Here is a 27,620-nt window from a genome sequence, read left to right as displayed (position 1 = left end):
CGCGGGGGCGCGCGCCGGCGGCCCGGGGAGCACGCGCCGCCGCGCGCCATGCGGGAGCAGCTGGAGCGGTGCCGCGGCGGGTGGCGGGAGCTGGAGGAGGAGTTCCAGCAGCTCCAGGTGAGCGGGGCCGGCGGGGCCCTGGGCGGCATCGCGGCGCCTCCCCCGCCTGCGCGGCCGCGGATTCCCCCGCACTGCCCCGCGTTGCCCTTGCCGGCTCCGCTTCACATCGTGACGCGGGGCCGGCCCCGGCTCGCCCAGCCTGGGAGGGGACCCGGCAGGAGCGGGACCGCGGGTCCCCACCGCCGGCTGCATCCCCGGGGCGGGTCGGCGGGAGCAGCCGGAGGTGCGGGCGGGCTCTCCCTCGCTCCGCCCGGGGCGGCCAAGCGTGTTCGGTGCCTTCGCTGCGGCCGCGGGGTGCCCGCACGGAGCGCGGCGGTGCGAGGATGGGCATCCCTGCCCGGCACCCACAAACAGCCTGCGCCCCGCTACCCCAGGCACGTGCTGCGAGCGCATGGGACAGCCCAGACCGAACCACGACCGTGCCCCAGGTCCCTCTGAGGATGCACCGAGATGTGGTGCCGCGGTTCCCACTGCTGGAACAAGGATGGAAAAGGGGACGCGGCGTGGCTGTGCACCCATGGCGTGGTGCAAAGAGCAGTGCAGGCAGTGCCTGTCCCGCCAGCATCTCCTGGCGGAGTTTGATTTCCCGTGGTGGGATAGGAGGGGTCCAAGTGCTGTTTTTCCATCTTGCAAAAGTGCATTGAGGGACAGAAAGGCCTCGGAGTGGGGGCCAAGAGCTGTTCTACAAGATGCTTTTACCTCCAGAAACCTTCCCTTCCCTCCCTGTCGTCAGTGCTGCACCTATACACGTGCTTTAAATCTTAAAGCCGGTTTTAAAGTACGACCGGCTGTTTTGACTCTGGAGGCTGTTTTAGCCTCTTTTAAGCTGTTGAACAGACCGTGCATGCAAAAAAAAAGTGTGATTTCTAGATGTAGCTTGTTTCTTAATTAAAACTCAGTTCAGGTTGTACTCTTGTTAGCAGAAGCAAGAGTTGGGTGTTGCGGGAGACCAGCTGGTGTGGCTTTGTTTGTCACTTGTTTGCTGTGTGCTCTGTTCTCGAGGAGCACACAGCCTGAGTCTGACCTAAACCACAGCAAATGTCAGTGACTTGTCCTTGCCTCAGTTTCCCCAAGGAAAGTAGAAACACTTTTTGGTGGGGTGGCAGCTGCTGGTGGTCGATGTGTCATTGACCAGGGGTTAGTGCTGTAGAGGTGTGCTCAGCACAACCAAAGTGATCCTGAAACGGTAAGAGCTGCAGTGCCTGTACATGGTTAGTTTGGTTATTAAGGTCTTTAAATCAGATACTGGAGCTTGTTTTGGATGGTTCCTGTAAATAAAGAACGGCTACCAGGTGGGTCCTAACAAGGAGAGCAAAGATTTGGTTTGTGTGGTTTCACCACCAAGTTTATGCTCTGGGAAAAACAGTGGGAATTTCCTGTGGTTTTTGGTGTGCTTGTGGGTGAAGCAGCCACGTAACCCACACTGTCTCTTGGCACTAACTCTGCAAACTCTGTTTTCCATCTTATAGATCTTAGAATTGACCCAGAGGTCATTGCTTGGTGCTTGGGGAGCCCTTCCTGAGACGGGCTGGGGGTGAAATCCTTGCAAAGGGTGGAAAAGCAGAGCCCAGGTATCCCCGAGTGGAGGGAGGGGTGAGAGCAGAGGCTCCTCTCGATGGGTTTGCAGTTGGTGAGCGGGTGCTTGTTATGGCTGGGCACTAACTGGGGACTTCAGGGACCCATGAGCTGTGATAAAGCAGTTCCTCCCAAGGAGCATCTGAGGCCACAGGTGGGGACATCAGTTCAGGTCTTTAAACAGGAATATGGGGCAGTAAGTTGGTTGAATATCCATGGGGTTGGGATGGCAGTGGTGGCCAGGAGGTGCTTAAACCCCCAGCTGTGGATCTGTGTCTGGTTTTGTGTCTTTCCCCTTCCCCCCCCCCCCCCCCCCCCCCTCTGTTAGGTCCTCATCTTTTTTCTTCCAGATTTAATCTGGCTGTGAAATTGGAGTGCCTGTTCTGTGATGTAGCCACCATTTGATGGGCATGGATCAGAATCAAATGGAGGATTAGGAGATTCAAGGATTAGGGTCTTCATTGCAGGGTAGGATGGGAGTGAGGAGCTCCTGAGTGGGAAAGCTCATTAGAAAGAGGAAATTAGATGACTGTAGAGGATGCTTTTCCTCTTGCAGGAATTTCATCAGTGGCCATTTAAGCCCTGTTGTATCTGTACTGGTTTGGTATCTCCCCCTCCTTGCTTGTTAAAGGGGTGCCTATTGTATCCCAAAGAAACAGGATTTTCCTTGTTTCCCTCGGAGGTGAGGACCAAATGCCACTAATAACCTAGAAGGGCTCTTCCTACCAATTGTCTCCTCTTCTCCTGCAGGAAACACACAAAGTTTACAGGCAGAAACTGGAAGAAGTCACCAGCTTGCAGACAGCCTGCAGCAGCTCCATACATCGGCAGAAGAAGACACTGAGGGATCTGAAGCACACCCTGCAACGGTAACAGGAGACCTGGAGGGTGGAGGAGGCAGGGATGGAATATTTCTCCTTCCCAAAGGGCTGAAATGCTTGGACTTTTAGCACTTTTAATAGACAATCTGTGTTGCAGTGCTGAAGTTGTTCTATATTGTAGCCAGGTAGAATGTTCATAACTGCGTGAGAGATGGAGTCCTGTAAATAAAGAAGTTTAAAGGAGCTGGTGTGGATTTCATCCTTGCAGTGCATGCTGTACATTGCAGGACTGTGCAGCTTTTGGCTGTGCCAGGTGAGCAATGCTTTGCTCTATAAACTGCACTGGAAGAACAACATCAGTCCTTGAACCTGAAGGTGTAACTTGCTCCTGGGTGGATTTACAGGAGGGAACTGTCTCTGGCTGCTTGGCTGATCCCCAGGAGCCACGGGCTGAGTTCCTTGTGTGCAGGCCAGAGTACAGCACCTCTGACACCACGGGCTGCTGGCTCTGCTGCTCACTGCTCTCTGGTTAACGTTAATTACTAAAACCACAGTTTGTCAGTAAATCATCAGCTCTGTGTCCTGTTACGTCCTGAAATGTTTCGTACCTGACGAGCTGCAGTCTCTGCAAGGGCAGTGCCTGAAACCACGCACAAAGTTCCCAAGGTGGAAGGAGTTCCTTCAGAAAAGCACAATATTCCCACACGATCTTGTCACTGAGCTCATGAAAAGAGAAGCTGATTTATAAACCAGCTGGTTGAAGTAACCTACAGCAGCATAAACCTGGCAGCAAAATAAAGTCGTGATAAGCCAAATGGTGCTGCAGAAATACAGGAGCAAAGCACATCACCTCACACAGCCAGTTTTTTAGCAACGTGGATTTTATGACATTATTTTCCTTCAAATGAAAAGGAGGTGAAAACATGAACAGGAATATCTTGTTTCTGTGTTCTTGCAGGTGCAAGCCCAGAGCGAGTCCTGAGGAGTTTGCTCTCATTCAGGAGATCAGCAGCCAGATCAAGGAGAGGCAGAATGCCTTCTTTGACATGGAAGCCTACCTGCCCAAGAGGAATGGGTACGTGCTCTGCTGGGGAGGCTCACTCACTCCAGAACTTTTGGATTTTTAAATGGTCACAGCGCTTTGTTCCCAAAGGAAATGGTGCATGTTGAAGAAAGACCTGTAAAATTGGATTAGTCATAAATCTCTTGCTGAGCTGCTATGTCAGTTGTACACAGAATTCATTAGCTGTGAGTGGATGTAAATGTGTGTGGGCAGTGCAGGTTTTCTGTTAAAATGACGGTAACCCACACTGGCAAGGGATTGTGCAGTTCACTGTTCCACACTGATGTTTTCCTGGGCTAATTTTTTTGAGGGCTGAATCAGCAGAAGACTTTTCTCTTTTTAAAAAATGGTATTTTTAACCATCTTTAAATTTACACTTTTCTTCAAGCGGGGCTGCTAGGGCAGAATTCTGACAGTTGCCAAGGGCAGTGTGATGCTGCAACCCCTTGGAAGTTTCTATCAGAAAGTTTACTTCCAAATCCTCCCTGTGATGTTTGGACAATGCACACTACATATATTGCCCTTAGACTGTAATGCAAAAAAGGCACCAGGAAAATAAACTTTTTCAATAACTTGAAATGCTGACCAATATTTCCGTGTTTAAAGCCTCTTCTGTGGTCTTTCCCTCCAGTTTGTCTTAATTAAAAACCTCCAGCCAGCGTGGCTTTGGCAGAGCCGCTTTCTCATCACCTCGATCTGCATCATCCTGTGGTGTTCAAATGAAACAACTTACTTGGGTCTGCTCTTGGCTTTTGTCTTCCAGCTTGTACTTAAATCTGGTGCTGGGAAACGTGAATGTCACTCTCCTGAGCAACCAAGCAAAGTGAGTGTGTGTTCCCACACGTGTGAATTTGGGTTTCTCTCGGGCCAGTTGTGGGTGTGGACTGAAGCCTAGAGAGGGGAACGGGTTTCTCTTAGACCTGATAAGTGAAATGTTGAGGGTTGGAAATAGGACATGGGGATAAGCTAACATCTTATCTAGCTCCAGTTGATTCCATCCATCACTTGCTTTTAAGCCCAGCTCAGCCTGTGGCCTTAATTGTAAAAGTGTCTGGAGTTTTTTTGTGATGAAAAAGGGCACTGTGACTTCTAGGCATATGGTGCTCCAGAAAATGGAGATGTAGATATACATGTATTTTTAAAATCTTTTCATGCCAACCCAGAAACCAGCTCTGATGGACAAGCCATTGTGTTGCAGCTGAGACAGACCCTCCCTGCAGGCAGAACACTGCCTTTCACCACTGTCCACTGCTTTTCTAAGTGTTTCAGCAAAACCTCTGTCTCTGGGCTTGGCATTTGTATCTGGTTTGGAAGAGGTGAAGCCACATTCCAATCAAATATCTGTGTCCATAAACAGAACCTGTTTCCTTCCAGGTTTGCCTACAAGGACGAGTATGAGAAGTTCAAACTTTATCTGACAATAATCTTGTTACTCGGGGCTGTCGCCTGCAGGTTTTTCCTCCACTACAGGTAAGCTGCATTTTTATTTCTTACCAAGTATTTTGCATAAAATTGTGCTGGGTTTCAATTATCTTATGTCTTGTTAAGGACAGTGAGACAGCTCAGGTGCTATTTAGGCTTTGAGCAATTGGGCAGCAGGACACCTGCACCTCTTCAACTCTGGCAGGAGCTGTATTTTAGCTAATTGTTTTTCCTTTATAAAAGAGTCTTTTGTAACTGAGAAAGTCCAACATCATGTTTCCTGATGATGCTAAAAATTGATGATGTTGTTATTCTGGCATCATGCTGTCTTTGGGAATGAACAGTTGGTTTTGCTTGTGGGTTGTCCCAGGCAGAGACCAACACTGTGCTGCAGCTCTGGGGTTGCAAAAACAACAGAAGAGAATTTGCGTGAAATAATCAGACTTGAAACATTATCTCTAGGTTGTGATAAAGTGTCTGAGCACCAACAGGCTTCCACTATTCAGTTTTGCTTAAAAACCAGGAAGGTGTTGGAACCAAGTACTTCCGCTACAGTCTCTGTGTGTCTGGGTGCATGCAAGATTGTACCAGGAATGATGCTGCCCTGTACAGAGGCTGCCCCAAGTCCCCTTGGCTTCTGGAGTTTGCAAATGGCAAAATAAAGTTTTGGTGTTTTGGTTTTTTTGCCCCAGAGCATAATGCTCTTCCATTCTTCTAGTTGATAGGATTTATATAGATCTCATGGAATCTCCTCATTGAATTAGCCTGGAAAGGCCTCACTAAATTGGATCATCTGCTGCTTCCATGGTGTTTTCTCTCCTTGAGCAGCACTTAAAGCCATCCCTGCATACCTGCTTATCAGCTCAGGATCTGCAGTGTTGGGTCATGGGAAGGGGTGGGGGGGAGGAAGGGCCCTGGAGCCTGGCAGTGCTGCATGTGGGTTAGAGATGTTCAGGATGGGGCTTTGTGTCCATAGCCTCACTGGGGCAGCTTTTCATTTACCCTGGAGGAGGAAGGAAAAATAGGGATTTTTAAAATGCATGTTTATAATTAACAAGATGGTTTTTTATTCTGTGTTTTTTCTGTTTAACAGGGTGACAGACGAAGTGTTTAACTTTCTGTTGGTGTGGTATTACTGCACGCTGACGATACGGGAAAGCATTCTCATTAGCAATGGCTCAAGGTACAGTGCCACCTGCAAAAACCATGGAAAGCATGAAATGTCCTTAAAAGAAAACCAGGCAACAAAAAGGGATTCAGCTTGGCACTGAAACACAGCAAATCTGAGATGCTGATGCTTCTCTGCAGAGTCTCTTGTCTCTCTCCTCCTCCCATGTCACTTCCAAAGGCAAATATGGCCACCTGAGGTTTGGAGAGAGAGAAGTTGCAGTTCTTAGGAGGCCCTAAGGTCTTGGTCCAAGGTGTTGGCTGGTTTTGGTAGCTGTGGGTTAGTTGTAGATGTGGTCTGGGGTGTAAGCGTGCTGCCTTCTGTTAGAGGTCACACATTTTTGGTTGGAAATGCCACAGCATCCCTTGTGCTTGAGTTGGGACATCTGTTTTGTTCCCAGTTTCTGGATCATTTTTTGTCTGTGAGGCTGGACATCAATGCTGAAATCCATGTTTCTTGTCTAACTGTCATGTTTTCTTCTGCTCAGGATCAAAGGCTGGTGGGTGTCTCATCACTACGTTTCCACGTTCCTGTCTGGAGTGATGTTAACGTGGTGAGTCTGCTCTTACCTGCTCGAGGTGCTTCAAGCCTCTTTCATGGTGTTTATATCATCTGAGCATTTAAATCCAGTGTGACCATGGAGCTGTGGCCACAGGACACATGTGTCAGCCTTAATATTTGTTTGATGTTACAGATGTTTTCAATGATAAATACAATGCTGCAAGTTTATATTTACACTGCTGGTTTAAAATGAAAAAGAAAGAAAGAAACGCAAACCCTTTGGCTGTAGTTGGGCTGGTGATAGCAAAATCTCTGCAAGTCTCCCAGTTTCTGTCTCTGTAACTAAGGAAACAAGCAGCACTTTGCTATAGAGGAGGGGCACCACAAAATGAATGTTTGGTGCCTTTATTGAGCCTTGATTACAGAATTTAAAGCAAAAAATGCAAGCTGCCCCCTTGCAGTGGGTGGTGGTGTTGGTCAGACAACCCACGATGCACCCCACGTACAGCCCCCGTGCAACGTGTCTCAACTTGGGCATGAACTGATTAATTATTAAAAATTGTTTTAAAACAACAAAAGCTTCTGCTCCTGAGTCTGTAAGGGGCTGACATAGTGGCTGGGGCAGAAGGTCCCTTGCCCTCCATCTATCCTGAACTGCCCTTGGGATAAGCAGCACAACCACCCCCTGCTCCAGGGCTTGGATTCTCCATGCAGATGATGCTGAATGGCTTTGCTGCCTGGAGGAAACTGTGATAATGGAGAAGAGGGGACAGCATTCATCCATGTTAGAGAGGGGAAACCTAATCAGTGAGAGCATTTCCCGTGTGGCTGTAGCACCTTTCTGGGCTCCCAGTGGGTGGAATGGGCTGGGCACCAGCTGCTAGTTTGTTTGCTAATGGGATCAGGCCTGGTGGTGAAGGGGAAGGGCACTGCATTGGATGCTTTTAGCAAACTAATAGGCCTCCCCTGTGTTTTGCTTCCAGGCCAGATGGACTCATGTATCAGATGTTTCGCAGTCAATTTTTAGCATTTTCAATATTTCAGAGTGAGTATATCTTACTTTGCTAATTCAGGGGATAAATTCATTTTGTGTCATACATGCTTAGAAGAAAACACGTTTTGGTAAATACTGGAATATTAAACTGTAGGAATATAAAGATAGTGTACAAATATGCAACCCACAAATATAAACAATAATTAAATGCTGTTGGATTAAACATTATTAAAGTAGTTTGATACTTACCATACTTCTGAATAACCAATGTAGTGATGTTTTCTCTCTCTTTCTCCAGGCTGTGTTCAGTTCTTACAGTATTATTACCAAAGGGGCTGCCTCTATAGACTCCGGGCTTTGGGGGAGAGAAACCACTTGGACCTTACAGTAGGTGAGGTTTCCTGCTATACTTTCTTTGCACTGCTTTTGTAGAGGTTTTAGATGCAAGTGATAGGGAGGGAGAGGGCTGTGTGCCTCCCCATAGCAGAGCTGCCTGTGTCCCAAGGCACAAGGGGCAGTGAGGCTTTTATCCCCCTCCTCAGGTCCTGTGGGTCAGGAGCAGAGGAATCTGATCTTTGTCAGCATTTGAGGAGACTAAGATGAAGGTTTTGGTCATCCCCATCTTCATCCTACTCCAGCTACTGCAATTTCAAGTATATATTTTCACTTGACAGGAATAGCCCTAATGGGGTGGTTTGGGTGAGGAAGAGCTGCAGGTCCAGTCCTGCTCATCCATGCTCACACTCTTGTCTCTTCTGTCAACCTTTTCCAGAAGGATTTCAGTCCTGGATGTGGCGGGGGCTGACGTTTCTCCTTCCCTTCTTGTTCTTTGGACATGTAAGTTGGGTGATCCCATCCTCACTCTGCAGTGCAGTGTCTGCTGCTGCACCACACAAAGGTGCTTTGGATCACCTGCACCCATGGCAAATGTTTCCAAGGTTTCATTCTTTTTGCTCATAATTAAATTGCCTTTTTCTTTTCCCCTTTGCAGTTCTGGCAGCTATATAATGCAATCACGCTTTTCAGATTGTCAAGGCACAAGGAATGCAAAGAATGGCAGGTGGGTGTTGGCTCTGCTCAGAGGAAGCACAGAGCAGGGGAGAGGGGGTGCTTGACCACATCCTGAAAGATATTTGGGCATCTAACTCCATTTAAATATCTCAGGATAATGCGGCACAGAGCCTGTTCTATGTCTGGTAGAGTCCAGCAGTGCTGAATATAATCCATGTTGCAATATTACAAGGTAATAAATGCTGCTTCCTTTCCCCTCTCAGGTTTTTGTGTTGGCTTTCACATTCCTGCTGCTCTTCCTCGGGAACTTCCTCACTACTCTCAAGGTGGTACACACTAAACTCCAGAAGAACAAAGACAAGGTGAAGAAGCTGTGACTCCCCCTGCTCCCAGTGTGCATCCATCCCTCTGCCCCCCAGCAGGGCTGGGTTTGGGACAGATCCTGCTCAAGCCCAGCCACAGGTGATGGACAGGCTCAGAAGGACTTGCCTGTCCCCGTGTTTGGTGAAGGACTCTGGCAGCACAGACTCAGTATTAATGCAAGCATGGCTCTCCAGTCACACTCCTGCTATTTATGTATATTTAATATAAAATGTATTTGCTTCTGGGGTTTTTTTCTGTATATACAACAGCATGCACCTGCCTGGCAAAGCACCAGCGTTGGGGAAAATGTGGGATCTACTGTAATTCCAGTTCTGGAATGGTACCTGACACTTTCCAGTTTTATTATTTAAATTCTGGGTATTGAATTTGCAGAGGTTTATGAACACTCTGGGTGGATCAATAATACAGAGCAAATGCTGTTTTTCAAGGCATTTGTTTAAGGCATATTTTCAGTGGCAATACTAACCTGTGTGTACTGTGAAAAGAAAATGCTCATCTTTGTACCATACTGCTGCTATATACACTGCAAAAAGCTATTTAAAGAAGAGAAATTCCTCCTTTGAAAAAAAAAATCATGCAAGCAAAAGCAGTTTTTAAATGGCAGGGAAGTCTGCTAGCCCTTTTCCAGGGAGACCAGGTCATCTGTCCAGGCCTGAAAGGACCTAAAATAAACCATTCAATATGCAGCTGCCTCAGCCCCTTTTTAGTAACAAACACACAGCCCTTGGGTTGGTTTTTGAGGCATGGTTCTGGAAAGGGAAGGATAGGCTCAGCTCAAATATTAAATACTCGCACCAATACTGAAGAGAATGTAAACACTGGGTTGGGGGGATGGCAGGGGACAAACACTGCCACCCTGCTAAAGTCCTTGTGCTGCTCGAATTTACACTTACTCATTGGAACACCCTTTTTTGAGTGCTGTAACTTCTGTACCTTCTCAGGCAGCTGCAGCACTGAGCTGCCTGAGGCTGTGTCTTTCCCAACACTGAGGGCTCCCTTTGAGCCAGCACAGAGCCCAGATTGGGCACATCCTCTGGCCGTGTGAGTTGAAAACAGTGCCCTCCTCCCCAGAGTGTGCTCATGAGGGGACAGATAGTGCACCACAGGCTTGAGATGGATTCACCAGTTCTGTGGCTGCAAACTAGCAAAATTCAAAATTACCTTTGCCACGTCACTGTCCTGTGGACATGAACACTAAACTGCAATTTACCTATTTTCAACAGTTTTCAAACCAGTTGGGCTGTATTTTGCTATCTTTTGCACACACTGTGAGGTTTTTTTGGTTTTTTTTACTCCTTGAACTCTATGAGATGTAAATTCTTTTCTGTTGAGAGCAATGCAGGAACCTGGTTCTGCAGGGGTGAGTTACATGAGTTCTGCAGCCTGAGAAACTCAGATTAAAAAAGCCAGAGAGATTTCCACTGTGGAGCTGATGATAAATGAGTCACTTCCTGAATGTTGGTGTTTCAGTTTTGTACTGGGTGAGGTGAGGGGTGATTGTATTTCTTTTACTGACAAGTGAAGAAAGGGCTGCACAATTCTTCAAGTTTTTTCCATAGTCAAGGATGTGCACAAACTTCCAATTAATTTAATTTTCCATTTTAGGCTCATAGGTATTCACAAACCTTAATTAAATCAAAACAAGTTAGGAGAAAAATGAAAAGGAAAAAAGATTTTTCAAGGATCAAGATCTGTTTACCCTGCAGGTAAAACAATAATGATGGCTTGCTCCAAAACAGCTTTTCACCAGCTGGTCATGTACAGTTTGCCTTACACAGAAAGCTTTCAGCAACATCTGTACTGCAGGAACCTCATTTCCCCTCACAGGTTTGGTTTATAATGATTACAGAGTAGGAATTGCTCCTGCAATCCAAGATCTCAGTGAGGGGATGTGCAAAAGAACCAGGAGATACGAGGCACGTGTACCAGGTTGTACAGTGGGAGCATCCCTGATCTTAGATAGACAACTGACACCTTCATCACAAAAGGGAACATTTTAATTTATAGCAGTAGAGATGATTTCATGAGTGAATGAATGAGTATTTCCTCCAGTGTGCACCACGATTTGCATTTGTCTGGTATTAAATAAGCTGTAAATGTTTATCATAAGACTGGCTTTTAACATTATATGTAGTAGCTGCTTGGAGTACTTCTAAATTTGAGTGCTGTAAATTAACTATTTTCCACGATACTCTATTTTTTAACTGGAGCAACTCACGTATTTCCATTGATAAATGCCACTTTGCATTCCAGCATCAAGCCTTGAAGAACTCTGAGGTGCAGCTCTGCAGAGCTGGTCCACGGGGGTAGTGGATGTTCCGTCTGCAGGGCAGCTTGAGGCCAACTCATGCCATTGCCACCAAGTTAATTAACTTGAAAATGCTAAGACAAAACTTTTTCTGTCTTTTCAAAGGTGCCTGATAATCTGCTTTAACATCACTTCTAAAAGATGTGGATTTTCTGCTGGGAAAAGGCAGTAAATTTTAGCTCTAATGTGCCACAATTATTTTGCAGAGGAAAAAAGCTGCCAGTGCTAAGTTATATAGGAGCAGTTGCTGTTCATTGCAGTTTAAATAGTGAGTTGTTTGCACTTAGAAGCAAAAGCCAGATGGGTGAAGGCACACAGCATCGGTTAACTGTGATAAGCAGCTTTGAAAACTCTGTGAGAACAGTGTAACAAAAGTGCAAAAATACTAAAAATAATTAAAATTTTAAAATAAAAATTTTCCTAGGGATACAAACGTAAAAAAAAAAGAAAAAGGTTTTTAAAGTTAAACTCTTTATAAAATCTGAATCACTTGGCTCTCGTGCAGTCCAGATCATAACACTGAGCACACTTTCCGTTTCCTGTGGCACTTGGCTTTCTTCATGGCACTCAGTGCAATGGTTGTGGCTTCTTTAAAAACATTTTCTATGTTCTCACGACATTTTGCTGAGCATTCCAGGTAAATTTCTGCATTAATCTCCTTGCAAGCTGCCTCACCCTGGGGAGAGCAAAAAGGTAAGAAAAGATGTAATTTTGGTGGATGAGAGAAGGAAGGTGAGTTGGGGAAGAAAGGGAATTATTTTGTACATCTTTGCAGTCATGAAGAAAGAAGCTGCCTCTGAGTGCAGTGCTAGAGTGTGAGTGACATTGGTAATAAACTGAAGCACTGTAAATAAACTTGGGGTTTTTCCACTATGTTGAACCAAAGCCTGGCCTAAGAGTTCAGAGCATTAGAGACTCCTGAGGTGCAGAGTCCTGATAGCACAAAAATATTCTCAGTATTGAATTTCTTTAAACTAAATCCTGAGGTAGGTACTTAAGTGAGGATGTCTACATGGTGGTATTTTTTTCAGGCCTGACCTTAACTATTCTGTGATGTCACCTTCAGTAATGAATGTCACATGCAAGAACAGAATCTGCAGTGATGCCTTGCCTCGTTTTGCTGGTGTGCATGCAGGAACCTTGACTTTTGCTTTGAAGCATCACAAGGGCTCAGCCAAAATCCTCATCAAAACAAACGGGTGCATGCACTTCTCAGCCATGCAATGGGAATAGACTTGAATCTAAAATATTTCCATGCAATGCTGGTTGCGTGAAATCACTACAGACAAAGCACAGTGATTTCTTACTTGTGATCCTTTTATTGTCCCTGCAGAGCCAGCCCCCAGGTTTGAATCCTTGTGAGCCTTTTACTGTGAATTCCATGTCTGCAACCCATGGCTCACAAACTCTGCATTTATTCATTATAACCTCTGGGAGTGGGATCCCTTGAGCACTTGGGCTTTTATAGGGGGGAGTGGTTCTTCATATTTAAGCAGTTTGTCTCCTTCCAGTTGTTTGCAAGCTGCAGTGGCAGATACTGTTCAGATCCTCTGTGCCTGGCATGGGAAGCATCACGTCCTGTGGCTCAAGGTGCCATCAGCTGTAAAAGACTGAGGTAGAGCACGTTTCAGGGGGGAAAACCAAGTGGGAGGGCTCACATAGGAGACAAAGTTTGTATATCATGTGGGCCCTTGAGTTTAAACTGCATGAGGCCTCAGCCAACTGGCCAGAAGTGTCTGTTGCTTGCCCTGAACATCTCTCATGTGAGGACGATGAAGGGATTTATTCATGCAAACAAGGGACAATCTGCAACTGTTCATAGTGACAGGCTGGGACCTCATCTTGTGTGCAAGGGAGCCAAACTAAAAGGCCCAGCATGGTTTTGTGGTGATGCAGTTGCAGTTTATTTTCCTGCTGTTTAGAAGAAGTGGTGATTCACTCAAGGTCGTAGTGCACTTGACCCTGTTCCCCGGACGTGTGTCTCAGTTTGAAAGCTGCCGTTCTTGCTCTGAGGTGAGAGGAGAAGGATGGCTTTGTAGTTTAAAAAAAAAGAAAAGAAAAAGTGGAGGACCAGAGCAGAAAGGTCTTGTGTGACATGGGACAAGCTGTTCCATCACTGTTTCTCTTGTACCAAGGACAGTTATGCCAGTGACATAACACTACTTATAAATCTCAGTGCTTCATAATATTTAAAGATATTGATAATATGTAGTTTTCTTAAGATTACTTTAGAGACTTCAAAGAACACTCTCTCATGTCAGAGAAACCTTGCAGATGTTCTTGCTATTGGCTTTGAAAGGATTTATTTTTAAGTAGGATTTGCAGAACACATTTATTCCAGAACGGTCAGTGTATTTAATCCTGGAATGTGTTTCCTAACATCTCCAGTCTTTGTAACAGCGCTGATCAAAGCACCAGTGATGGCTGCAATGTAGGCTAACAATAATTATGAAGGAAGTCCAGCAAACTTGTTAAGGCTTACAAACTTGTAACAGTAATAACCCAGCTGTGAAAGGAAAGAAGAACAAGATGTAATGAGCATAGAAGGCATAGATAGTTGTGTCCTTTCAAACTGCTCATATTTCTCTTTACTCTGGCATTAAAAATGGGTGGTGATTTGGCCACTTCCAAAAAGAACTTACAGAAATCTCTGTTAATGCTGACCTCTGTTAGTGATCACCTAATTTTGGAGTGTCTGTGATTGTACTCATGAGGACAATGCCATCATGTGCTTTATCTCCTGCCAAGAGGCCACCACTTTAGATACACTGAAGTTTACCTGGTTGTAGGTGATGGGTTCCTGCTTGGAAGCTCTGAGCTTGCGCAGCTGCTCCTTGTCCTTCCGAAGGTCTGTCTTGCAGCCGATCAGCACGAGCGGGACACCCCGGCAGAAGTGATTCACTTCAGGATACCACTGGGGGTAGAAAAACAAAACTTTTACATCTGGCTTTTATTTTGTTGTTTCCTGAAATCAAAACAATACAGCCAAACAGCATTTAATGTAAGATGCAATTTCAGTTTTAGAGTTGTTAGTCTGGTGGGGGGGGGGGCCCCAACATGTACTATTTACATCACAGAAATGTTTAAAAGTCCTACCCAAAGTCAGCTGCTTTATAAAAACATAGTGGCATCTGTCTCTATGCCAAAATGTTTATTTACCATCTGTTTAAATTCTGAGGAGCTCCTCTAAAGTCATATTTAAAAACAGAATTTGGACTAAGTCTTGCTTTGTTTTCCTGGTGCTACGTCCAAGCACGCTTTGGAGCATTACAGAAATCCCAGCACAGAGAATTGGTTGCTCTCATCTCTCCCCTGCAGTTAAATATGGATGTGATGGAAGTAGTCTTGACTCTAAGATGTGCAATGTTGGTCATGTGGCATCACTACTGATAAAGCAGTGATTTCACTGCTGGTGTTTGATCTTTTTAGTGAGAGTCAACCCCAGTTCTGAGCACTTAGGAGCTGTGGAGAGGTGAGCCCCAGGTCTAAGGTCTGTGATCTGCAGCTCAGCACACGATGAGTGATCTGGGCATCTACACGCCCAGGGTACAGGACACTAAAAGCACCAGCATTTTCCATCTGATATCTTGTCATATATCAGGTATGTGTAATTCATTTAGAAGGCTGGAGTAATTAGGAAAGCCTCTTACCTTGGCTGCTACATTATCATAGCTGGTGGGGTTCATGACATCGTAACAAATTAACACGACATTGGTGTTCTGGTAAGAAAGTGGCCGTAGCCGATCGTAGTCCTCCTGCCCTGAAACACACAGGATGGTTTGGATGAAGAAATCTCTGTCCTGAACAAGCAGAGTGATGGGGATATGTACAGGCACATACTTGAGATCAAGAACAATGGTGCTGTAATTGCACAGACTGCAAATTTTTCATACTTGTAAAATTCCTGCCTTTGAGTCCAGGAGATTCCTCCTCACTGACAAAACTGATGGTTTAGAATACAGAACACATCCTTGGCAGGTTTTAATAAAAAGCCTGCTTTGTCCACTTGCTAAGGACTTAGGAGCAGTTCTAAACACTTACTGCCAAGTTACCACTCAAAAGTAAAGTAATCAAGAGAAATCTGAAAATTATTATTAATTTTGACAGTGGCAGTCCCCAAAAACATTTGCACATGTGATGCTGTGAGGAGAAGAAACAATGTATTTGCTAGACAGGAATGCTGAAGCAGAAACCTTAGTGGCAAACTTGCTTTTCCCAGCCTGGTGAGCTGAGAGGAAGCAGCGATTACATACAGGATTGTACAAGCCATGCTGCAGCACAAGCCAGGCTTAACTGGCCTTTGAAGCAGGACTCCACAGCAGATCTAAGGGAATTCTGCTGAATTCTGGAAAAGCAGGGGATTTGTCATACTTCTGATTAGGGATATTCTGACAAGAGGAAGCTGATTTGCTTCAGACCTGTACTCTTCCCCTTACAGTAATCACCATGCCAGGGTCTGAGGGTGTCTTGCTTTGAGAGATTAAGTTCAAGAAAGCAGTAGTTCCCAGATACAGTTGGCAGCTCAGGAAAAAAACCCAATCTTCTTCATTTAATAAGGAAGAAAACATGATTCAAGCAGTCTGTAGAATTTGTCACCTGAATGCTGGAATCAGGTATATGTCTGTGATGTACTGAATTTCCATGAGGAGAACTGGGAATGCTGCTTCTTCCCAATATCACCACAATCCACACACAGACCAGAAACTGCTTTACAGGGAAGTTCCACATCTCAAATCTTCACGTTGATATTTCAAATGAAGGAATGCAGAAAATTTCAGTGTGCCCCAACCCTACAGCAATGATTCCTGCCCTGGCACCTGCTTCAGTCCAAAGTCATGTACTCATCACTTGCCAACATTTTTGTCTCCAGTCTGAAGAACTGCAGATACCACAAGGCCAATAATACTGCAATATTTTTCTCCCTTCCTTAATTTAAATGATTGGTTGAGATACAGGTTATTCCAAGGTAATCCCTGCTGGACAAGCCATTACTAAGTTTGCCTGAGATGTTTGTACAATGGGAATCTTGGGTTTGGACCACTTGGTATTTGAGCTTCTGCAAAAGCCATGCGCTCTGTGGGGAGGTGCAGAACAAAGAGGGATTGATCCCTCAGGGTTTAATCCAGAAATAATAGACAGTTGACAAAATTATGCATGTTGTATAAACATTCAGAGCAAAGACTGTACTGCTTATCCCTTCTTATTCTCCCAATCCGTCTACTTGTTTGCAAGTGATTTACCATTTTGTTGCTGAGATAATCCCCTAAATGCATTAAACACATCAGGTGCCAAACTTTTTTTTCCTTCCTAACTTCCTCTAGTGCTGTGTAAAGTATTCCTTGTTCAAGTTCAGGCCTCCGAGTTTCTATCAACCTAGCTTGTAAAATTAAAAGGTCCTCCAAGTTGTTGTTGGCAATTTTTGAGGCAGACAGGACTGTCCCGTTGGGAGAAACATGTTTATTTGCTTGGAATCAGAACACACCTCTAAATTCACACTCTCCTGGATGGGATAACAGAAAAAGTGTCTTTAATATGTTGTGTTGCAAGTCAAAAACTATAGATATGCCCTGGTCAACTGCTCCTTCATCTTCAAATCCAGCTTTGCACTTAAGGGTTTTTAAGCAAACAATAAATGCATGAGAAAATTCTGCTGTATAAAACACGGCTCCGTGTGCATTTGGAATGTGGGATACAGAGCACAGAACAGGGTGGGGTGCAGAGAGCAGAGAGGGAAGGTGAAGTGGCAATTGCTTAACCTGTGTTACAGTTGCATGCTTGCAGCACTCATGGGGAAGGAGAAGGAAACTGCTCTTTAGGAGCTCAGATGCAGCTCCTCAGCTGCTGAGGATGTAACAGGACCCAGATCAAGCTGTGTCTAAACATAGACATCCCCCTCTCTGAAAACAATCCCTTTCACCCCCTGGCCTCAAGTGCTGCTGGTGAAATGTAAGAAAGAGCCTGGGAGAATTTTTTTCTCTGTAAAGCCACTCAGTCTGTGGTCAGAGCTAACTTGGCACAGATTTAGGTCTTTTACTAAAAGAGTTTTGAAAAGGAGGAACAGGGGTGAACCTAAGCAGTAACTGAATGTATATGCAAAGCCCCTGTGCGTGCTTCCTCAAACACAGGTAGCTGTTTTCTTTCCCCAATTAACAAACAACATGCTGTGGAAGAGCTGGTTAAGTATCTGCCTACGTGTGAGCACATCTGTGACCCCTCCGTCTCCCTCGATTCATTGTACCATCAGAGACCTTGGGTTTTTCTAAAGAAAAAACTCCACCCAACTGAATTCACCTAAAATTTGCTAATTCTCTGCCAAGCTCCCAGTCCTGCATGCCTCTGGGAGATTCTGTGTAACCACATCACTGCAGTCGGGCCCTGGGGTGGGGAGGGAGCTCTGGTGATGGTTGAGGGTGAACAGGAGAAGTGAAACCACAGGTCTCAGTCCCATGTGCATGTTCACCTCTGTCTGCTCTTCCTCACCCCTTTGCCCATTCATCACCAAAGAAGTGCCAGCCTGTGAGTTGCTTGCCAGCTATGTTTTTTCACTATTCAGTTTAAAACAGATGGGGAAACAGACATTCTTGGCAGGAAGAAAACTGGTGGAAGTGGACACTTGGGGCAGGAGGGGCACACTTCAATTAAAAAGTTGGGTTTTTTATCTTACTCAGGCCTGACTTCCCTCTCAAACTCATGAGAAATTATTCTTTCATTCACTGGCTTTTAAAATTTCTCTGAAGACCTCAGGCTGCCGTGCTTCTGTCATCAGAGACCTGAAAAACCTCGCTGGAGGCCTTGCATGTGCCTCTTGTCAGGCAGAGCAAGTACCCACAATGATGAGACATTACTTCCTCCCCAGCCCAGCACTGCTCTCAGTTCTGAGAAACTCCTGCACCAGGAACTGAGCCTTGTGTCTGAACTGCACCTAAAGCATCGACACTGCTCCCTTGGCATGGAAAAATTACAGATTTCATTTACTTCCCAGTGCCTTTGCCTCTGCCAAGCACAGCTTCAAATGGGAACTTTTAATTGAAAAAGAAGCTGCAAAGGCTGTTTGCAGACCAGACAAGTGATGTTACAAAGCCTTTACATCGTGTATGTGTATCCCCAACTTCCTGCAACAGCAAGAAGTGTTTGATGAGGAAGACACAGTAGGATAGTATAGAAGTCTCACCAAAAGTTCTTTTTCTGTTACATTTTAGACTAATCCATTAAGTTCATTTATTACTGAAATTCTTGTCAAGGGAAGAATACCTTTTATATATTGAAACGTTTGATTCTTAAGCATTTTGTTTGTGTCCTCCTTCCTCAGTAAGTAGGACAAGCTCAAAGGTTCAAGCTGCACAGGACCTGACAATACAAAGAGTCTTTCCAACTTTAAACAGCCCACGGAGCTGAACCTGTCCTTTACCTTCCCATGATGCTGAAGTACACCCAGATCTATTTAGTGTTTCTCCAAGCAAGATCCTAAAAACACACAACTCTTGGTCCTAACCTAACCCTTAAGGAACTCAACATCAGTTCTGTGTTATTAAAAACAGGATGGGACTAAAATGTGTGCTCAAATGAGTCCTTCCTCTAGCAAAACTTCCAGTTACAGAAAGAGGATGAAAAGCTACTTGAATTAGAGTTTGACACAGATATGTAACATAAAACTATGCAAGCAGCTTTGAAACAGAACCAAAACCCAATCAAATGTCTTAACCCAGGCGACAATCTCCCTGCTTGCTTTCTTGCTGTGTTTTATGAAAAGCGAAAGAAATTTAACAGGAAGGGAGGAGACAAGTGTCAACAGCCTCAAGAAACTTGTAGCCTTGTGGCCATGATGCTGTTTTGGGAGGTGAAAAACCTTGGGTTTCAATGTTTCCAGACGACAAATGGAAAGCAATTGCTTTTTCACGGCAACAGTGGCAGCTCCACTATCCAAAGTGTCTCACAAGACACAAAATACACCCCACTGTTCTTCAGTGGAGCAGTGTTTTAGTCCAAATCAGTTTTTAGAGCTGTGAACTCAATGTGGAAGGTACACACTGCCTGCTAGTTACATGCATGAACAGGGAAATTACAGGATGTGGGGTAATGGTTTTAAACTATCAGAGGATAAATTTGCACTAGATATAAAGGAGAAATTTTTCACAATGAGGCATAGGTTGCCCAGAGAAGCTGTGGCTGCTCCATCCACGAAAACACTCAAGGTCAGGTTGGGCAGGGACCTGAGCAACCTGATCTAGTTAAAGATGTCATTGTTCACTGCAGGGGGGCTGGACTAGACGACCTTTAAATGTCCCTTCCCACCCAAACTGTCCTCATTCTGTGATAAGCCACCAGCACTGGGCTCAGCGAGCGGTCCCTGGGCTGCTGGTGGCTGCAGGTCTTGTGCAGAGCTGACCTCTGGGACACAAGGAGCTGTGCACTCCTGCCAGGCTTGGGAGAGCTCAGTGCTGCAATGCTGGACCTGCTCAGCCTACTGCCACCTCCGGATGCAGCCCGTGCTTCTCAGAGACTGGAAGAGACTCCAAAGGCAAATGCTGGAATGTGCAGCACGGGGATTTTAAATGAGAACTAGGAACTGTGTGACAGGCAAAAATTCCACACTGACAGCAAACAAACATAAAAATGACGAGTGCGGTGGCAGGTTCTTGGTGCCAACACACTGTATTAAGGAAATCCCTCTTTGGTTACTCACATGAGATTCCAGCCCTTCTCTTTTCCTCTAAGACTTAGACCCAAACCCCTTGCCATTCAGTAGAAGGTATATTATCCCAACTAACTGGACTTAGAACAGTAACACTGACACAAGAAGACACATTGGCAAATTGGGTGCTCAGGGTATTACTACACTGTAATAAAAATTAACAATAAAATTCACTTCTAGATTAAAAGCCTTTAAAATTATGTTTTCAGCTATCACGTGCAGTATACAAGAAGGTAAATGCGTTTTACTACTATTAATGACTGGACTGCATTCGGTTCTTATTTGTCTTGGTGTAAATTTGGAAGGACTCCATAGGCTTGAACTGAAACAGATGATTTACACAGCTGAAACCGAGCACGTGTCAATTTTAGGATTCATTTAGGAACACAGCTAGATAACAGAGTCTGGGAACTTGGAGTGAAGCTGAACACAAAGCATTTCACAAGTTCCTCAAATGAACCTGAACAAACTATCAGCATTTTCAAATAACTTTTACTGCTATGGCCTTTTGATTTTGAACACAAACCAGCCTTTTTCTCCTTCCCTATTCAATCACACATGGCAGCAGATTAAAATATTTTCCTGGTTGATTGTATTATGCTTTGCATCGGGGAACTGGGTTTTAATACTTTCAGATATGTTTGCTATTTGATGTTTCTGAATTAACTGGGTTGTTAAGATAATGAATGAGTCGATGACCAGAACTGCCACTAGACAATCGACTCTTTTTTTTTTCTGGAAGGCACATTGATATGCAACAGGTAATGGTGGTTGGTTTGTTTGTACTTTAGTCTATAGCAGTCTTAGCTGCAATGCTATGGTAAAACTGTGCTGGTAAAGAAGCAATTTGAAAATCTGTTCATCTTTACAGGCTTCAAATATCGGCCTGGCTTAAGTTGACATAGGAAAATCTGCTGGAACAGAAATAGGTGCGCATTGACCGGAGAAGCATTTTACAGTAAAAAACGCAATTTCTGCTTATTTGCCTGAAGTTACGAAAGGCCGGGGCCGGGTTTGGGCTCAGTCCCAGGCCAATGCCCCTGAGTGGTGTCATCGCCGTGGCCGCACAGGAGCTGCCCCCCGCAGTCCGGCTGGGACTGGGAAAGTGGAACCCCTTACCTGCTGTGTCGTACAGGTTCAGGGTGACCTCCTTCTTCCCCACCGTCACACTCGTTGTGTACTTCTCAAAAACAGAGGGCGCGTATTGCTGCAAAGGGAGGAGAACGATCTCGATGATCTCAGAGGCCTTTTCCAACCTTAATGGACTCTGTGGTTGTGCGAAGCGGTTCTGGCGGGGCCCAAGCTCTGGGGCCGGCCCCGGCTGCGGCCCCCAGCCCCGCGGGGGTGGCAGCCCCTCACCTCGGGGAAGGCGCCCTTGGCGTACACCATCAGCAGCGACGTCTTCCCGCAGCCTCCGTCGCCCACGATCACCACCTTCACCTCCTTCCTGCCCGACGGGGCGGCCGCGGGGCCGTGGGGCTGCTCCGCCGCGCCCTCGGGCACGGCCCCGTTGGCCGCTTCCATGGAGCGGGAGCGGAGCGGGCCCGCTGAGGGCGCAGCGCGGCCGGGACGAGGCTCCGCTCGCCTCCGCGCCCGGGGTGGGCAGAGCCGCCCGCGCCCCGCCGGGGATTGGCCGCGCCGAGGCCGCCGCCGCCTCAGGTGCCGCAGGGCCCCGCCCGGGTCCCCCGGGACACTGGGGGAGCCTCTCCCGGACCCCTTCGCCGGCCCGGGGCCGCCCGCAGGCTGCGGCTGCTCGGGGTCACGGCGGGAGGGCCCCTCGGCGCCATGTCCCCTCAGACCCACCGGGGCTGCTCTGCCCGCCCGTCCCGCCGGGCAGCCCTCGAAGCTCCATCCCCCCCGGGACCATCGGGCCCCGTCCCCTCTGCCCTTCCACCCACACACCTCATACCCATTTATTTATTCCGATTTCCGTTTATTCCCACAGGGAGCCCCTCCAGCGCCGAAGGACGGCTCCAGTTCAGCGTCGGTGTGTGTCCAGTCCCGAAGGCCGAGCAGTGCCAGCCACGGTGAGGGCAGGCAGAGACCCGCGAGATACCCCCGGGAAGGCACCTTGGTGCTGGCACTGGCAGTGACTCACTGCTTGTTTTCTACTGATTTATTGCTTGGGTAAGAACCGACAGCTCTGCTCATCATCTGCTCACCACTCAAGGTGAGCTGCAAAAATAACTGGAATTTCACATTGTAATTGCAGAGATGTGGTGGCCCCAGACTTCCACATGGTGTTTTTTGGTACCGTGGAAGGCAGGGGACCACAACAGCTGCGTATGTTTGGCGCTGGAAGGGGATCACAGCTGCTGGATTATGTTTGGCTCCAATGCATAGGTCAGGGAAGTGACACTGAGTTTTGGACAGAACTGCTCAGTGCCAATCTACCACCATTCAGCACCAAAAAAAGGTGTTTCTTTCCTGGCAGAAATTAACAATGTGCTCTATCTTAAGTAAACCCTGTTTGTTTTTAAGAAATAAACAATTCCTTTTTTTTTTTTTTTTTTTTAATACTACTTGTGGGAATAGCAACAAACCCCTAAGAACATGCTCGGCTGTAGCAAGACTATTTAATTCAACTAGGAAAAAAACGCAAAACCACAATTCGAGTAGGGCTTTGCATTTTCCCCTGCACAGTTGTGTCACTAGATGGCCTTCCAGACCCAATACAAACACCACTGCACCCGGGCAATGAGGATCCTGCTTTGTGCACAGGGGAAACAAAAAGCTAGAAAAGGATATTTCGGCAATTGAGACGAAAAAGGACCTCTAATACCCAACGAAGTGTCACATGATTCAAATTATAATAATTAAAAGGCAGTCAAATTCACAGCTGTTTAAAATTCACCATTTTACCGAGGAAAAAGTTGATGCAAGCACATAGAAGCTATCAAAAAAATGCTTTATGAACCACATAAATCTTATCTGGAACACAGGAAAAGCCACCAGCTCCTGTCCACTGTAATGGGTGAGGGCAATCTGATGGCACAGGAATGGATGGGCCAGGAAAGGATTTGTTTAATCCTAAAATGATGCTCAAAACCAGCATCACACTATGTATGATACAATCAGCAAGTAGAGTTAACAGTCTTCCTGTGACTGAAGAAGTCAGGTTTTATTTTCCAGTCAATTATTGCCAAAAGGGGATTTTTGGGGGGATAAAAGTATTTTGTGGTTCATTATTAATTTGTGGGGTTTGCTTTTTTTGTTGTTTATTTGTTTCTTTCTTTGTTTTTGGGGTTTTTTTCCCCAAGTCTCACGAAACAATCTTTACGTTTCTCACAGTTTTGTCTCCTTACACATTTTATACTTATTGAAACTTATAGATTTGTACACCTTTAGATTTTGGATTAAACAACATAAAATGAGCAGATTATAAGTCCAACTGTAAGCACTCCAAAGACTGTTTTTAAGTAATGGACGTTCTACTTGTAATGAGCCAACTTAGTATGGAAGAACTATAACATTTCAGTGTCTCAGGTACTTAATTTTAATTAACAGCTATGCAGTGCTTCAGGCATATCATTTGATTTTGGGCAAAAGCTGAGCCTATTTTGCTGACTCCAAAAACGCAAAATCTAAAATGGAATTGTGCCACTGATCTAAATGGAAGAAGATTCAACCCTCTACTAGTGAAATTCAAATCTAATAATTACTAATTGCAACCGCCCTTCTCTAGTTCCGTTTTGGCCTGTATATTGATTTCGGCACAAGTTCTTTCATCAAAAGCTTATGCATCTGCAGCTCAGGGGTCAATGTGTGTGTGGAAATTCTCAGTGAGCACAAAAAAACCAGGGCTTTAGTGGGGTATGGAAAATATCTGTGCTCCAGTCTTGGTACCAATTTGTTGCTTTGTGATCGCCAAGGAAAAAATTAGGAAGGAGTGAAAGGTTAACACACTGTTTATGAAAACTGCTGGGAGTTCATGATTTTTAAAAGATGCTTTAATACTCTGGGTGATATTGATGGGTAATTCAGGTTAGCTAGGAAAACACCCAAAAAAGACTCACAGATTAGGTTCAACATTGTTTGCACACACCATCTGCTGCATACTCATTTTGTTAGCTTATTTGGTAACACAAGCTGGACAAGAATGGGGACCTGTTCCTCCTTATTGTCTTCGGAACTACATTTTTGAAATACAATTAATTTTTTTCTTCATAACACAGGCCCCAGCTTACAAAGACTTCAACATAACAACAAATCCCATTTGTGTCCAAGGAAATATTCATAAACTTAGTTAAGAAAGTGCATAACAAGACATAGCCTTAAATATTTATTTTTTAACGTTACCAGTGACATTAATTATTTGTGTTTTCAGCTATGAATTCCCACTACAGCATGTACTGAGCAAGAGCAATGCCTTGAAAAATTTACAATAGGAAAGACAGACCCTAAGGAATGGGATTTACCAAGTAAGTCAAGTGAATCTCTGATAAATTTCAGATATTGCACAAGGCCAGCAATTGTTTGTCACGTGCACACAGAGTCTTACTGAGGGAGAGTCCTTGCCCCACGGAATTTAGAATGGACAGGGCACAGAAGGAAGGGGGAACTATGATGTGGGAGAGCTGAACTGTCCCTGCACACAGCACAAAGTTCTGATGACAGAGTCAGAGTGAGAGGAGAAGGCTATGACAAAGCAGGTGTATACTACTAAAGGTGATTCATCCTTTTTACAGAACAAATGTACAAAATTGTTTTTCAGTTGTGCTTTTGCTCACAGTGCCAACACTGCTCTGACCCTCACTAAACTCTCCATACAATTTCCAAAATCAAAGCTCCCCAGTGTCCTTGACTTTCAGCAGCTTCTCTGTCTCCATTTCTGCAGCGTTTCTCGCTGTTCCTCTCGCACATGCAGAGCTCAACCATCTGGTCCTCATGGCCTGATATTTTACACACACGCCCCCATCCTGAAAAGTCCCTTGGGCCACATGATTCACCATCTATTCAAACCTTGCCATGTGCCTGGTTTTTTGTGTAGTAGCTCCTACTGATGTAAATCCCTTGTTCCATAAGGGCTCTCAATTGCCTTTTTCACTGAAGGCAAGGTGGCTGTGACACCTGCCAGTTTCTAAGACGTTTAACCCAACCTAAAGCATTATTACATTGTTGTTTGGCTGAGTAGGAACCATACTTTTTTCCCAGTAGGAAATGCTGCCAGAAAGGCATTAACTTTCTAGACTATTAAGTAATATGGAAAAATTATATTTCAATAAGAAAATTTCCTTTCTGCCTTTTCATGCCTTGGAAGTAGTTCCTGTTTCACTTGGCTCAAGTAGCCCAAGCACTAAATCAGTGCAGAAATCTTTGGATAAACTCTGCATAAAATCTGTCCAAATGCTACCAGGGAGTTCAGAGGGCTGGGAAAGAAAACAGGACAAGGGTCTGCAACACGAGGTGTGAGACAAATTAAGACACACAACTCAGCAAAATCAGGCAGAGAACATTCAGGCACTTTGATGTAGTTTGGACAAACTTCATTCGTAGACAGCACACTCACAACTACCTGGTGAGCAGCTATTTATAGGGAACACAAACTGTTTCTCGGGTTATTTTCTCTGGTATTCTCTAAATCAGGGGTGCCAACCATGTGGGCCAAATAAGGCCTACCTGATACACAAATGGCCAATGTGCTGTGTTTTGAATTTCACCTTTCATTAGAAACGGAGTTCTTGGCTTCGCACCTGTGGGAGAAAAACACCCCATTTTATGAACATGAAGTAAATCAACATGGTAGAATCTCATCCTGATACAATAGGTGCTTAGAGGCAGTTTCAAGTTTCTGTTGCTCACTAGAGCATAAACTCTCAAGCCAAATTCTTTTGTGAAAAACAGGTAACACAAGGTTAGGATCATCCTATGCTTTCCTCAACATCAAACACAACGAATGATCTCTGAAAGCATGAAATGAACAGGCAAGTGTCTGCCAACACCTCCACAGCTCTGCCCCCACAGATCTGGGGGATGTGTGTCTCCCAGATGTGATGGCACAGCTTCCCTGAGCCATGGGCGGGAATTTGTCACCACGGGCTGGCAGAGCTACCACAGCAATGCTGGATCTCAACCCCTGCCTCTGTGCTGGGAAGGCAATCTGGAGGTTTGGCGGAGAGAGAGGGATTCAGAACGCCTCGTTTCAGGTGAGATCTGCAGTTGTGTTTGCCTTGGGAGCTGGGCTTGCTTTTGCCATGCAAACAGCCAGAAGCAGCAGGTTCAGGAATAAGGCACAGCCTTGCCCAAGGCTGACAGAGATCAAGGCTCTGCTACAAATCTGCATGAAATTAGTCACCATCAGATGCTCTCCCGCATCCAGATCTGCAGCAGAGAACACACCCCATGAGGAGTAATTTGGGGAAATTTAGGGAAAAGGGTTACAAATATCTTTGCTTGCAACACAATGTGTTCTTAGCCAGTATCCAACCAATGCCTTTAGTATAACCTCTAAAATCCCTCTGGCTTAGGCCTTCCTGTGTTTTCATTACCCAACACTCCACCTAACCCAGCAAGCACAAAGACATTATTTTTTTCAAAATTGGAGCGCTCTCTGAAGTATCTACTTCCTTCAGATCACTTTTCCCTTCTTCTCCCATTCCCAAATTACATAATTATGGGGATAGAGATATTTTCTTTTAATGTACTTGCTGGTTCAGAAACAAGGGAAGACTAAATCCAAGAGGAGTGTGTGTTAATTAAGAGGACCACGGCATCAGAGCAGGAGCTGCAGGCAGCTGCTTTAGCTTACACAGTAGGGATTGATATAGAGTGGGTGAGTCAACTGTGGATTGCCAGATCTGGGTTACGCTCCCCAAAATTCTGTTGGAAAATTCCTCTAAACCTGAAATACGTGGAGTTGTACTTTTTTGTGAGGTTTTAGAGAACATCTAGTTTAAGTGAACCCAGGTTTGGCTTCCTAAATATGCTTTTCACTATGTGAGCTACAGCACAACCTAAACAAGTGTGTGTTTTACAGAGTCGTGAGTCAGGCTTTGATCAACACGTCATTCCTGCACTCTTGCACCTGGCACAAGCAGAAAGCTCTCAAACCTTTTGGACAAGGATGCAGGGAAACTGGGAATATTCATAGGGGGAGAATAAAAGATGGTGAAGTAGGCTATAAGAGAATGGACTGTGGATTAAATAGGGCCATGTTTTTGCTGAGTAATGCATAGCACTGACATTAAAGGGCAGTTAACGTGAAGTTTGCATCCTCCCCTCTGGTATCTGTCCAAATTTCCCACAGGAAGGCAGCAATGGCAGACTGAAGAGATGATAAAATCCTCTGTTCATATGGGCGACACCACAATTTCTGCCCGCTTTTTGTGGAGTGCTGGATGTATGGGTAGAGCTAAGCGGGAAGCGCTTGCTCTGTCGTTGTCTGGCTGGCAAGCTGCTGGTTTACAGAGGTGGAGGTTTGGCAGGAGCCAGAGGAGCTTGTGGCTTGTCAGAGCATGGCCAGGCAAAGGACAGGCCCAGACTGAGTTTCTCTCAGACCTGAGAGCAGCCATAACCTGGCCAGAGCAAATCCTGCACAGGAACAGCGACGCTCAGAGCAGGT

At 45.5% G+C, this 27,620-nt stretch overlaps 2 protein-coding genes across 3 annotated transcripts; one reads left to right on the top strand and one right to left on the bottom strand.

Moving 5' to 3' along the window:
- Positions 1–15: 15 nt before the first annotated feature.
- Positions 16–9,745, top strand: TMEM120B (transmembrane protein 120B). The gene is made up of 12 exons (XM_048322573.1): positions 16–117; positions 2,446–2,564; positions 3,475–3,591; positions 4,343–4,402; positions 4,954–5,049; positions 6,095–6,184; positions 6,657–6,722; positions 7,654–7,715; positions 7,963–8,055; positions 8,437–8,501; positions 8,656–8,724; positions 8,939–9,745. The coding sequence occupies exons 1-12, from the start codon at positions 49–51 to the stop codon at positions 9,050–9,052; spliced, it is 1,020 nt and encodes a 339-aa protein (XP_048178530.1). The 5' UTR covers positions 16–48; the 3' UTR covers positions 9,053–9,745.
- Positions 9,746–10,625: 880 nt separating this feature from the next.
- RHOF (ras homolog family member F, filopodia associated) lies at positions 10,626–21,640 on the bottom strand. Of its 2 annotated transcripts, XR_007207366.1 has the most exons (6): positions 21,419–21,640; positions 21,179–21,266; positions 15,018–15,127; positions 14,147–14,281; positions 12,675–12,977; positions 11,962–12,043 (listed from the first exon to the last, which is right to left on the bottom strand). XR_007207366.1 is itself a non-coding variant. In XM_048322574.1 (5 exons), exons 1-5 carry the CDS (start codon positions 21,581–21,583, stop codon positions 11,879–11,881), a joined length of 663 nt encoding a protein of 220 aa, XP_048178531.1. In that variant the 5' UTR covers positions 21,584–21,638; the 3' UTR covers positions 10,626–11,878. The 2 variants fall into 2 exon arrangements, 1 of the variants encoding a protein (XP_048178531.1); XM_048322574.1 differs by lacking the exon at positions 12,675–12,977 and having other exon boundaries at positions 10,626–12,043; positions 21,419–21,638.
- Positions 21,641–27,620: the final 5,980 nt, after the last annotated feature.

Source organism: Corvus hawaiiensis, chromosome 18, assembly GCF_020740725.1.
Source record: "Corvus hawaiiensis isolate bCorHaw1 chromosome 18, bCorHaw1.pri.cur, whole genome shotgun sequence".
In the NCBI taxonomy this organism is placed as follows: domain Eukaryota; kingdom Metazoa; phylum Chordata; class Aves; order Passeriformes; family Corvidae; genus Corvus; species Corvus hawaiiensis.
This window is presented reverse-complemented; position numbering and strand designations above follow the sequence as displayed.